We start from the raw sequence: 12,391 nt of genomic DNA, 5'->3' as shown, positions 1-12,391 counted from the left end.
ATCCCTGGAAGCATGGAGGCTTGCTAGCTTCAGCGCCGCGTTAGATTAGCTCCCATTTAAAAAGTCCTATAAAAATATTTTATATTTTTAATACAATGTTGTCCCGTCCCGACCCGACCCATAGCAAACACGCGATTACGCCTTCTTTATAAAGTTAACTAGTCGCAAGTTTGCCGTTAAAAAAAAAAAAAATGTAGTTGGGTTGTCGAGGTCTAAGCACTAGCAGCTGTGAATCAAATAAAGTAGTTTTTTTAAACTCTTACACTGAATGTTTGCTGCTTCAATCCAGATGAGTATTGAAAAATATTTTCCGCGATTGAAAAAGAGACGTGCGTGTTGAGGATGAGGACCAGCCTGAACCGGAGGTATCAGTCTGAAACAGAGCTGAACAGTCCGACCAGTGTAATTAGCTATGTTATTAATTTGTTTACAATGAAGATGTGAATATTAATACTATAAAGTTTTGTGTGACCAATTATTAACGAAGGAATTATTTTGAAGAATTTTTATTTTAATTTTTAATTCTGTTCTCAATCTGTAGAAAATGCTGTGAACACCTAATTATGCATGAAAAAAAATACCGTGATATACCGTGAAACCGTGATACCATGAAAAAATACCGTGATATGTATTTTTGGTCATACCGCCCAGCACTAGTACATATATATTTATTTTTTCCAGTCTGAAAGTCACCGGTCTACCCTGCCAATGTTCTGCCCTCTGGTCCTCAGCCAGTAAAGGAGCTGTTTATGGAGTGTTAAAACATTAAGGCTGCGGCTACACGAAAACGTTTTTCACTGTAAACGATACTTTTTCTTATCGTTTCGTTGTCGCGGCCACACGGAGCCGGCGTTCCCACTACCCCAAAACGATAGTTTTTGAGAATGGGTTCCAGAGTGGGAAAGTTTGAAAACGGCCTCGTTTCGTTTGCATTGTTACAGCTAAAACGTTTTTGCGTCAGTCAAACGTTGACGCTGTGAGCCAATTTTAACACTTCTCTATTGTCTCACAGCGTGGCGTGACACAGTGGCGTGTGTACTGCATCGTTTCATCGTTTTCATCCGTTTTCGTCTGGACCTGAGTCTTTACAGCAGCGCGTTGCCGTGTGGTCGCAAGAATTTTCGTACCCGTTTTCAAAAAAAACCTTGTTTCGTTTTCGTGTAGCCGTAGCCTGAGTGAACCAATTGAAGCAGCAGGCCCCCCTCAGAGAAATTAACTAATTTTCAGGACAGCGTCTCAAAGGATTTGACAAGCAATAACAAGTAAAGGGCAGCTGGAGAGCACCACAAACGGGCTACAGAGGGATCAGAGCTGAACCTTGAAACAGTCACTAGGCCACTTATGTGTCCGTGTGCTTTAACAGACAGCATGTGTTTGCTCAGTTCACGGTTGTTTTTTTTTTTGCACTAATTAATGTGTTTTTTTAATGACCACAACAGGCTTCCATACTGGACCTGCACTCTGGAGCGTTGTCAATGGGGAAACAATTTGTCAACATATACAGGTGGGAAAGTATAGCTTGTCTTTATTTGTTTATTTTCGTGGTTCACAGCAGGTTGCTGTCTTTTCCTGAAGGAATGACGTTTTCAGCATTTTGTTCACCTAATTATGGAGTTAGTCATCAACTCTGACTGATGTTGGTCTTTTGGCGCTTTTCCACTAGCTCGCTTCGGCTCGGCTATTGCGTGTTTCCACAAGCACACAGTACCTGCAACCGGGTAGATTTTCCGTATCACCTCAGCCCTGGTTCCAAGCGGGCCAAAGCGTTACTAAAACGTGACGTCAGCCGACTGCCTTCCACTGATTGGCCGATGAGTGTCGTCACTTTTCAATAGTGTTTTGTCTGGCGGCCAGGAGTCTTCTCTGGCTCTCTTCTCTTGCCTTCTGTGCGACAAAAAGCCACAGGGTGAGCAGCAACACGAGCACCTCGATGTCCTCCATGCTATCCTCCTCGTATGTTGTTGTTGTTGTTCTGGTCCCGCAGCCGTGTTACGACGACCCCGCCCACGTTGAGGAGGCACGAAGTATACTCGGTTGTAATGGAAACACAACCAAACTGGGCCGTGCCGAGCTAGTGGAAAAGCGCCATATGTGAGCTGTCTTCTTCAGGTCCAGCGACCCATACGAGCCTCATTCATCACTGCCGACAGAAGCCAGTTTTATTTGGATTACTTGCTTTTTTTTCAGTCCATCTCGTTCATTCATACCTCTTCCCTTTTATTCGTCTCTGTCCTCCCGTTGGGCATGTCGTTGACAGGGTGTCCTAAGAGACCATCTGGCTGATTATAATCAGATAACTTTGACAATAGTGTTCCTCCACCTCTCCCCATCCTTCACTTCCTGTCACACCGGGGACTTCCAGATGTGTAGTAGTCAGATGTTTAGAATCCGCTGAGTTTGAATGCATTGGTAGCATCTGGCTAGTGGTGCACACTGAGATTTATGCTAACAGAGCCCCTCTCTGCTCTCTTTTTCCCTCTTTGCTTTGAGTGTGTGTGTGTGTGCGTGTGTGTGTGTGTGTCTCATTGTGTGGTGGGAGGATGTGTCTGCAGGTATTTTGGAGATCAGATCAGTGATGTGTTCACAGCAGAGGATTTCAAGCTGTACAGGTGACCGAGATGCTTTAATTGAAAATCAGCTATGCCTTTTATTGGACATTATTTTTTTCTGTTTGTTCATTTGTTTTAAGGGGACATTTTTTTAAGATAAATTTAGTAATGTTCTCTCTTATTTACTTTAATTCCATAGGCTTATATTGTCATCTCAGGTGCAGTACAGTCCATCTTAGTCCAACTATTTATAATCCTATTGTATCAAATTCATTCTGATCCAGTTCATAATAATTGTGTTCATATAATGGCAATTTTTACAATTAAGATTAGAAAGGTATCAGTGTATTTTACTGTATCTATTTTCACTTATTTGTTGTTTATACCACTAAGATTATTAATCAAAGCACAAACATCGACAATGCGTATTGAACAGATATTGGATCTTGTCACAAACTGTTTTCTAATTGCAGTTTCATATGGAGCTAAATTCAATTCAATTCATTTTTATTTATATAGCGCCAAATACAACAAATGTCATCTCAAGGCACTTAGATAGTAAGTCCAATTCAAGCCAATTGGAATTCAATTAATTAATAATAATCATAATTCATAAAATAATCCAATTCGTTCATATAGAGCCAATTCAAAAACAATTTCCTAGCTAAGAAAACCAACAGATTGCACTGAAAACTTTTTGTTTTTCGGTCCAATCTCCCGGCCTGAGCGTGCCTGAGGCAACTGTGGAGAGAAACGACTCCCTTTTAACAGGAAGAAACCTCTGGCAGAACCAGACTCAGGAAGGGTGGCCATCCGCCTCAACCAGCTGGGGTTTGAGAAGACAGAAAAGGGGAGGGGGGGGGGCCACCGCGACGGCGGCACTGTAACACCATTCAAAGGATATCTGTTGGAACAGGGAAACACGAGTTAATGACCATAATAATATCACATATACATAAAGAGAGTAAAGTGAGGAAAGGTGTGTCAGATGAGGCCCCCCAGCAGTCTAGGCCTATAGCAGCTTAACTATGGGATGTTTCAGGATCACCTGAGCCATCCCTAACTATAAGCTTTATCAAAAAGGAAAGTTTTAAGCCTGGTCTTAAAAGTGGAAAGGGTGTCTGCTTCCCGGACATTTACTGGCAGCTTATTCCACAATAGAGGGGCCTGATAAATCAGTTTCAATATCCACAAATGCGCAGGATAAGATTCACAAATACGCAGGATAAGATTCACAAATGCGCAAGACGATTTACAAATGCGCAAGACGATTTACAAATGCGCAGGACAAGATTTACAAATGCGCAGGACATAACTTGATTTACAAACTTCTTCTGGTCTGTGGACTTCGCTGCATTTGTGTGTGGATTTTGAGACTCCCCTGACTCAAGAGGTCCTGGCTGCAGACCTCCACTGTCAGGTCCCTAACCTCCACTGTCAGGCCCGGAAATGCACGGGACACATTTCAAAATAAAACTGCAGACCTCCACTGTCAGGTCCCTACCTCCACTGTCAGGCCCGGAAATGCACGGCATACATTTCAAAATAAAACTGCAGACCTCCACTGTAAGGCCCGGAAATGCAAGGGATACATTTCAAAATAAAATCGCGAATGCACTTCCGGTTGAATAGTTTTCCTCACAAATGAATTAATTAGTAAACAGTATGACATAAAATCTATCAATTCCCAGTCTATTGTATACATTGTTTTTATTTGTATAGTAAACTTTTGTTTGGTCAGTGCACACATTTTCTCTTAAGCTATTACTCATATTCATAAGCCAACATCTCATAAGATGCCATAGGCCTATACATTTTATTGTGTACTATAGAGTACATCACTGCTGTTTCATTATCATTTAATTTTGACTTTATTGGACTGCTCTTTTTCTATGCATTTGTTTCAATTAGTTTTTCTGTCTTTTTTCTTTTTTTTCTGTAAATTTATTCTTAACCACCATAAATTTCATGTTTGGTTCTATGTCTATGCTAATTATGTTGATGTGCTGCTGGAACACATTAGTACCACTAAGTACTACCCTAACTCTTGATATCTACTGTACAGTATAATCCAAGTCAAATTCATAAGTGATCAATGAGAAAACATAAAAAAGACACCAAGTCACAACATGATCAAATGTTCTGTAGACCTTTACTCAGTGAGACATTCACAATAGGCCAAATTTTTTTTGTTTTTGTCTACTACTTCTTCACAAAATCTCAACATGTTGTCAATGTTGTGAAATATGAATTTGAATGGCTCCAGGATCGCTCCAGATGGTTTCTTCTGTTCTGAACACATCCCGGTTCGTTTGAAATAAATGCCATTTGCCGATGTTTTTGTGGACACATGACATCCTTGGTTTGGCACAAGGGCAATGCCATGTGTTTGCTGAGGAATTGTATGTTACAAATATCCTCCCAAAGGCGACTGTAATAGTGCAAAGTTGGCTCATGGACGGAAAAACAGAAGTGCTTTGAGCTTTCCACAAATGATACATCAACACAGAGAGGGACATGTGCTGCCTGTGCATATTTTTGCCTTTTAAGGCAGGTTGACTTTTTTGAATCACCAAAAAACTTTTAAGTGCACCATTTCTGGTAACATATCTTCTGACGCAGTCTTCTGTGGCTATATCTGTGCATTATTGTAAAGAACGGATGTGTGTGCAGTGGTTTTTTTTGGGTGCTTCCTCTGCATATGTTTGGCCAAACAGTTTTTCAGATGGCAAAGTTAGTGAACAGAGAAGACATTCAACTTTTTTCAGTTTCAACAAGAGGAAATCAAAGAAGATGACGATGACAATTGTGTGTCTGCTGAGGAGTGGATGATAGAAGATGTTTGAAATGATTGTTGCACAATAAGGTCTGGAGATGGGGATGCAGATGGACTTGGTTGCAGCGAGAGGAAGGATGAATCCTGACTCAGATTGGACTGGGCAGCAGCTGAGGTGGATGTTTGTTGTATGGAACAAGACTTTACATGCGCTTCCATGTCTGTCCTTCTAATGACAGTTGTCACAAAGGGGACAATGATAATGTTCCCCATTCCTGCAAGTCAAATTGCAGCGGCAGATCTTATCTAAGAGCAAGTCAAGACAATGTTTATGTTAGACAATGACAAACAAGTCACATGAACATACATAAGGATACACATTTTTGTGTGTGTGTGCGTGTGTGTGCACGTATATCTTTAATCTAAAATGCAATGGCATTACCTTCAAATGTAATGGCGTTTTTGATGTGGACCTCCAAATGCTGCCAAACTCTGCCTGGTTTGGTTGGTTTAAAGAGGTGTTTGGGACTCGGGGCTGTGGACCTGACTGCAGAATGTTGTGCTAACTTAAGTGAAAGCAGATATAAAAAAAAGACACTTAAGTAATTTAATACGTTATGTTATGATGAAGAAAATACATCCTGACATGACATAGAAAACTTGAAGCCAAGTAGTGCATGTCTGGACCCAACCTGTAACTCCTGCTGGGCTGGTCCCTTGATCAAGCCAATTTTTTGTTTTGTAACTTTGTGACCATGCCCAACTAATGCACGGAGAGTTTACAAAAAAGTTTCATAACGTTACATTCAAACAAATATGCAAAGCTACTTTACGTAATGCACTAAAAAGTTAACAATCCTTAGGTGTTGATGCCAACCACCATTGGTTAGCATCACAAATCATCTAATTTGAGGCGCGCAGCCCATGTCTGGGTGGCGGGGGCCTGGCGGGGCTGGTAGGATGCCACCTCTGGTCGCTGGGGGGCCTCTGCCCTATGCTTGTGGAGGCTCTGTCCGGGGGCTTCCTCTGCTGTCTTCTGGGGGGATGCGTGGTTGTCCCTATGGTGGGCTTCCTGGGTTCTGTGCTCCTTGGGGGCTGTTGGTGGCCTGGGTCTGGGGGCCCTCTCTTCGATCTCCCTCTCTCTCTGTCCCCCGGTCCGGTTCGGCACTATCACATGTTAAATATTGTAACAAAAATGAATAAATAGATAGATAAGGAGTTGATGGGCATAAAGGGGAGCTTTACATTCATTAAGCTTCCCTTGGCATAGCAAATGTGTTTGGCATAAACGGTATTCAGATTACAATTCTGCTGCCATAATGCTGGACAGGAGAAGAGGTAAAAAAAAAAAAAAGTCATCTAATTTAGCTTCAAAACGATAACCCAAATTGACATGTAACATTCGGTAATTTGCGTCATTAATGACTTCTGACTACTAAAACGGCATCTATATTGATGAAGAACACAAGAAAACATGCATGTACTTTCTATGGATAATAAAAATCAGAAACTCACCACTACTCGTAAAATGAGCTCACTTTCCTTTTTCTTTTCGTACATATGCGCTCTCGCCGGTCTCTCTCGAATTTAAACGGCAGGTAAAAAGACCCTCCCAAAATGTCCTCCCCATCCCCCCAAAAAGGTCCTCACTTCCGGGCCTGACAGTGGAGGTCTGCAGCCAGGTGCCTCTCCCCTGACTTGCGTCAACCCACAAATGTCTTTTTTTTTTTTAACACGGAATGATCTGCAACCAATCAGAAGCACCAGCGTAGCTCACTCGTTTAGCTGGCTGGCTTGTATTGATAGTTGCACAATTAAAGCGATTAAGATTAATAACTAAACAACTTCTCATAACAAGGGGATTAAGTAGCCAAACATGTTAAATGAGATGTTTCACACTGTCGTTGCTGGAAGACATGTTGAACTGACTGAAATTCACATGCATATGTAGCAGTTTGTTAAAAAGAAAAACTAAAAGAAAAAACGTTATAGTATTCATTTTACCAAAACACCCCACCTATATTATTCTTTATTGGGTTGTCCTTCTTCTCTGCCTGTTGATAACGTAGTAGTGTGAACGTGTGCGTGCGAGAACATCCTGTAGGGCGGACATGCATGCTTCGGTCATTGCCATTTCTGCTGACCGGAGTGTATGATGTTGAGCCGCACACCCACACACGGAGCTCAGTTTCTATTTCTGTTGACAGTAAAACTGTTGAATTGGATCCGAGTCCCTGTTTTTCATTCCCTCACAACACAACGCAGAGGAAAAATGCACATCATATAGCGCAGTTTGAATGGCTTAATGTGATTGGCTTATGAGTTAAATGGTATCCTACGTTGGGTGCGTTCTTATGATTGGCTGAAACAAGAACGATATCTGATTGGTTGCAGATCATACCGTGTTTAAAAAAAAAAAGAAGACATTTGTGGGTTGACGCAAGTCAGGGGAGTCTCAAAATCCACACACAAATGCAGTGAAGTACACAGACCAGAAGCAGTTTGTAAATCAAGTTATATTTGTGTGTGCATCAGAAATACATTTGTGAATCTTGTTCTGCGCATTTGTAAATCGCCCTACGCATTTGTGAATCGACCTGCACATTTGTGAATCGCCCTACGCATTTGTGAATCTTATCCTGCGCATTTGTGAATATTGAAACTGATTTAGCTCCATAGTTTCACCTCTATAAACATCTAAATCCTTAGCTGCTAAGACCCAGTAAGGATATTGTGATATTGAAATTGTTGCTTTGACAATTATGGTGCCTAAGAGTCATAAATCATGCTGCTGGAAAGAATGAAGTCAGCTTTCAACTCGACTCCCTGTGTTGATTATTTTATTATTTCATTCATTTTTTTTCATGGTCAGAGATGTTCGAGAGAGGATCCAGGCAGTAGTCGCTGAGATGTTTGGTTTGGACCCAACTCTGATGTACCTCACCAAGCCCACCTTCTTCTCCAGAATCAACAGCACAGCAGCCAAGACGCAACACGATGAGTACTGGCACCCACACATCGATAAGGTAACGGACAGAAATGGCGCCACGACTTGTTTGACTTCAGATAACAAAGCACAGATTTATTATTGCGTTTTGGATGATGATGACCTCTCTGAGCAGATTGTTCATAGATATGACTCCAGGACTTGTAGAATGTATACAAAAGAAATGATTAAAGCATCCTAAAGGGCAGGAGTCAGATGGAAGCTTTTCTCATCAGTTAGTCTTATCCTGATTTAATCTCACTGAATAAACATTTGGGGGGATAATTCCTGTATTTTGTGACTTTTTTGTTGTTTTTTAGCGCATGCTCTCGGTTCAGTATGGAGAGCCATTCATATTTAAATCTGGTTTTGGCCACGTTAAAAAGAGTAATGTGAACAGGCTAACAAACAAATCGGGATTGAGCATTAAAGCCTACGGTCTTTGTTCGTTGGATGGTTTCCGCCACTTTGTGTTTGTACTGAGGCATGCAACACCTCAAAGGCTTTCAAGGGGAGACTGTCAGCTGAAAATCACAATGCCAGTCAAAAGAGTGTTACACATCATGCAACATTAATATTTGTGGGAGAAAATAAATGCCAAGACAGTTGAGCAAATTATAACCCCACAATGTGACTACAAGGTACATGTAAACCTTGTGTCCAGCTAATCCTTTTCGTTTCTCTTACGTGCATTGTTACAGTCAGTTTAGAGGTATCCATCCAGTTTTTCATACATTGCTGTGGTTATTCTTTAATAGTCTTTAAAGATTATCAGGTGAAAAAGTCATTAAAAGATTTTACATTTTTTTTATATATATATATATATATATATATATATATATATATATATATATATAATAAAAAAGAAAAGGGTCAGTAGCAGCCAGGTTCTGCTAAATGAATGCACTTAATTAACTGACCATTGGCAAGCGTGAGCGCCTCTTTCAAACTAGAAGTTACTTAGCTGTTAAGAGCATTTAGGTGTGTGTGTGTTGTTACAATTCCAAAGAGGAGAGACAACAACAATGGCCTGTGAAAAAAGGATTATTCACAAGTGGAAAACTTTCATCAGAGCTGTCAATCTTCCCAGGAAGTTCATCCCAAGGTCAGACTGTGTAATGCTCAGAGAAACTGTAAAAAACCCAAGAGCTACATCTTGGACTCTATGGGCCTCAGTTAGCATGTTAAAGTTCATGACAGTACAGTTAGAAAAAGTATGGCTTGTTTGGAAGGGTTGCAGGAGAAAGCCTCTTCTCTCTAAAAAGAGCATGGCAGCACAGCTTAGGTTTGTAAAGCTGCATCTGAATAAACTACAAGACTTCTGGAACAATGGGTCTCATGCAAGAACATTTTCGTATTTTTATTCTAAATTTCTCTTACTTTTTTTGTACCAAGGTCTCGGACGAACACGCAACGTCAGATTCAACAAACACTCTTAACTTCGGAAAAAATGTGTAAATCACCTGCGTAAATGATGAATGCCACCCGTGCGTATTTAAGTGCACGTGCGCGAGGATAGTAAATTTTCATACTCCACGCCCAAAATGATACCATATAAGGCTACGCTTCCTCTCTCCTGTACCAGGACGTGTTGAGTCATGAAAATGGCATTAAGGTGCAAAAATAACAACTTTACGGGCTCTAAGATTGAAGTTCTGCTTTCAGAGATCCAAAAAGGAAAATCTGTCATTTTTAGCACGCCAGCAGTGGAATTACGGGACCTGCTAAAGCCAAGAAATGGGAAGTTATTACGAGTGCTGTTCATTCCGTGTCACATGTAGTTCGCAATGTCACAGAAATAAAGAAGAAATGGTTTGATATGAAAATGGCTTAAAAATGCGCTCGATGACTGCAACTAAAGCTGTGCAATCAGTTGTTGCCTCATGATGGCACTTTGATGGGGTGGTCCATGAGTGGGGTCTTCTGGCACCACACCTTCTTGTTTGCCTGGGATGGTTCAGGTAGTGGGAGACTCTCGTTCATGGCAATATTGTGCAAAACGCAGCATACCAGATTTCTCTGGGCTATAGAGCAGTTTGCCCCCCGCTGTATCGAGACACACCCACCTGGCCTTCAGCTCACCAATAGTGCGCTCCACAACAGCACGGGTGCTTTGACGCGTATATGTGTGCAGTCTATTGCTGGGTGGAATTGGGTTTGATCGGCGTGTTTCTCTCTGGAGTTGTAGCTCTAGCAAGCTGCATATTTGCAGCAGCACAGTCCTTGGCAATCTAATTCGCCATGTAAGCCATTCATCTGTCTCCACAAGGATATCTACACGGTCTCTTCCAAGAGCCTGAAGCGCTAAGGCATCAAAAGGAACAAGTCAGCCGCTGGTTACGCTTCCTATTGACCTTGTTATATTCAGAGTCAAATTAACCTTCGATTCGTGCATAATTTAAGTCAAACAGAATAATGTCAGCATCATTATGGGGTATAATGTATATATTTATTTATGTTTGCTTCAAAGTAATTAAATGTACAATCCATTAGTCAAGCAAACTTGATTCGAATAACAGCGGACTGTTTTACGAAACTCCTACGACAGGTCTGGATCACTCGTAAATTCTGTTTGTACCTGAAAGAAAACGTAAAATACAAAAAAATTGGTGAACGTGCAAATTCTCTTAAATCACTCGTATGCACGACTTAAGAACAAATCTGTTCATATGAACGGTTGTTGCATGAGGCCCAATGTCCTTTGAGACCAAAGTTGAGATGTTTTGTCATAATGCACAGCAGCACGTTTGGAGAAAACCAAACACAGCATATCAGCTCAAACACCTCATACCAACTGTCAAGCACGGTGGTGGAAGGCTGGACCTGGACAACCATAAGCCACTAACTCCTCTGTATTCTCGAGGAAAGCGCGAGACCATCTGTCTGACAGATGAAGCTTGGTTGAAACTTGGGACCTTTGGAGAGCTATAAACAAATGTCCACAAACCTCAATGCTACTGAAGCGAAACTGAAGCATTGTAAAGAGAAGTTGATCAAAATGCCTCCAAAGCAATGAGAGACTTTTGTCATCATACTGAAAACAGTTATTTAATTTGATTGAGTTGAAGGTGGTTCTAGAAGCTACTAAATATTGGGATGATGGTAGTTTTTCATGCACTTCTTCTGTGTTTTGCCTCGTTCAGGTTAAATAAATGACACTGTCTTTCAATATGGAATATATATTAGATATGATACTGTATGTAATCTGTCATGTGTTGTTCATCTGAGGTCGTATTTGTCAATTTTTAAGACGTATTAAGGACTAGATTATATTTCTAAAATGTCTAAAAACTTTGTCTTGTACTTTCTGTTTCACATGACTGTAAGTTCCCCTTTAGGCAGCATCTTTTTCTGTTGGATACGCATTTGTTGTGTTAAGGCTCTAGCATGGTTGCCGCGTCTGCTAGCGCGAGCGGTGTTGATGACGTCACGATTTCGTGCCGGCTACATATAGTGGCGCAAGTCGTTGCGCCAGTAGTTGCAATTTTCTCCGTCACAGAGGTGGTGCTGCTACGTGAAGGTTACTGCTACTCTACAACCACGAAAGTGGAGAAGAAAACAATGCCTCTGTCAAGAGCAAGAATACTGTAATTAATGATACTGCTGCAGTATTCGGATCATTTTAATTTTTTAATTCAGTTAATAGAGGTGAAGGTCTGAAGCCCCCGGCATCAACAGAGTCTCTGCCCTCTTCTTTGCCTTCACGTATCTGTCCCGTAGCTTCTTCCACACATTCTTACAGAACTCTCCCTCTTTCCCCAAAGTTCTGCCAATCTCTGTGCACCAGTTTTGGGAGTTTACGTGCTCCCTGTGCTGTTTCACTGCAGTTTCGGACAGGTGCCTGTACAAACGCACCTCCTGACTGAGCCGGTCTCACATCGGTCCATCCGGTTCGTTGTTCTCAGCGCAGCCAAGTTACAAAAATCGACTGGTGCACGACAACGCGCTGCGCCGTCTTTTCAAGGGAAGCGCCATGCCTGAAACATCTTTTTGACGTCACGGTCCGCCACCGCCGTGACAGACGCGTCAACTATAACTCCGGCTTTATGAACCTGTTCATGCCATACACGGGACATTCTT

At 41.5% G+C, this 12,391-nt stretch overlaps 1 protein-coding gene across 3 annotated transcripts in view; it reads left to right on the top strand.

Moving 5' to 3' along the window:
* The window catches only part of LOC142373543 (2-oxoglutarate and iron-dependent oxygenase domain-containing protein 3-like), a 54,052-nt gene that overhangs the window by 9,206 nt on the left and 32,455 nt on the right, over positions 1 to 12,391 (top strand). For 2 of the 3 annotated variants that reach the window (XM_075456851.1, XM_075456852.1), the window contains exons 5-7: positions 1,440 to 1,504; positions 2,553 to 2,609; positions 8,198 to 8,351. In XM_075456851.1, the coding sequence (XP_075312966.1) occupies positions 1,440 to 1,504; positions 2,553 to 2,609; positions 8,198 to 8,351 (276 nt within the window). The remainder of the gene's footprint in view (positions 1 to 1,439; positions 1,505 to 2,552; positions 2,610 to 8,197; positions 8,352 to 12,391) is intronic. The other variant, XM_075456853.1, reaches the window with a different exon arrangement.

This window comes from Odontesthes bonariensis, chromosome 23, assembly GCF_027942865.1.
Source record: "Odontesthes bonariensis isolate fOdoBon6 chromosome 23, fOdoBon6.hap1, whole genome shotgun sequence".
Classification (NCBI taxonomy): Eukaryota; Metazoa; Chordata; class Actinopteri; order Atheriniformes; family Atherinopsidae; genus Odontesthes; species Odontesthes bonariensis.
Note: the sequence above shows the minus strand (reverse complement) of the source record. Positions and strands in the feature narration are given on the sequence as shown.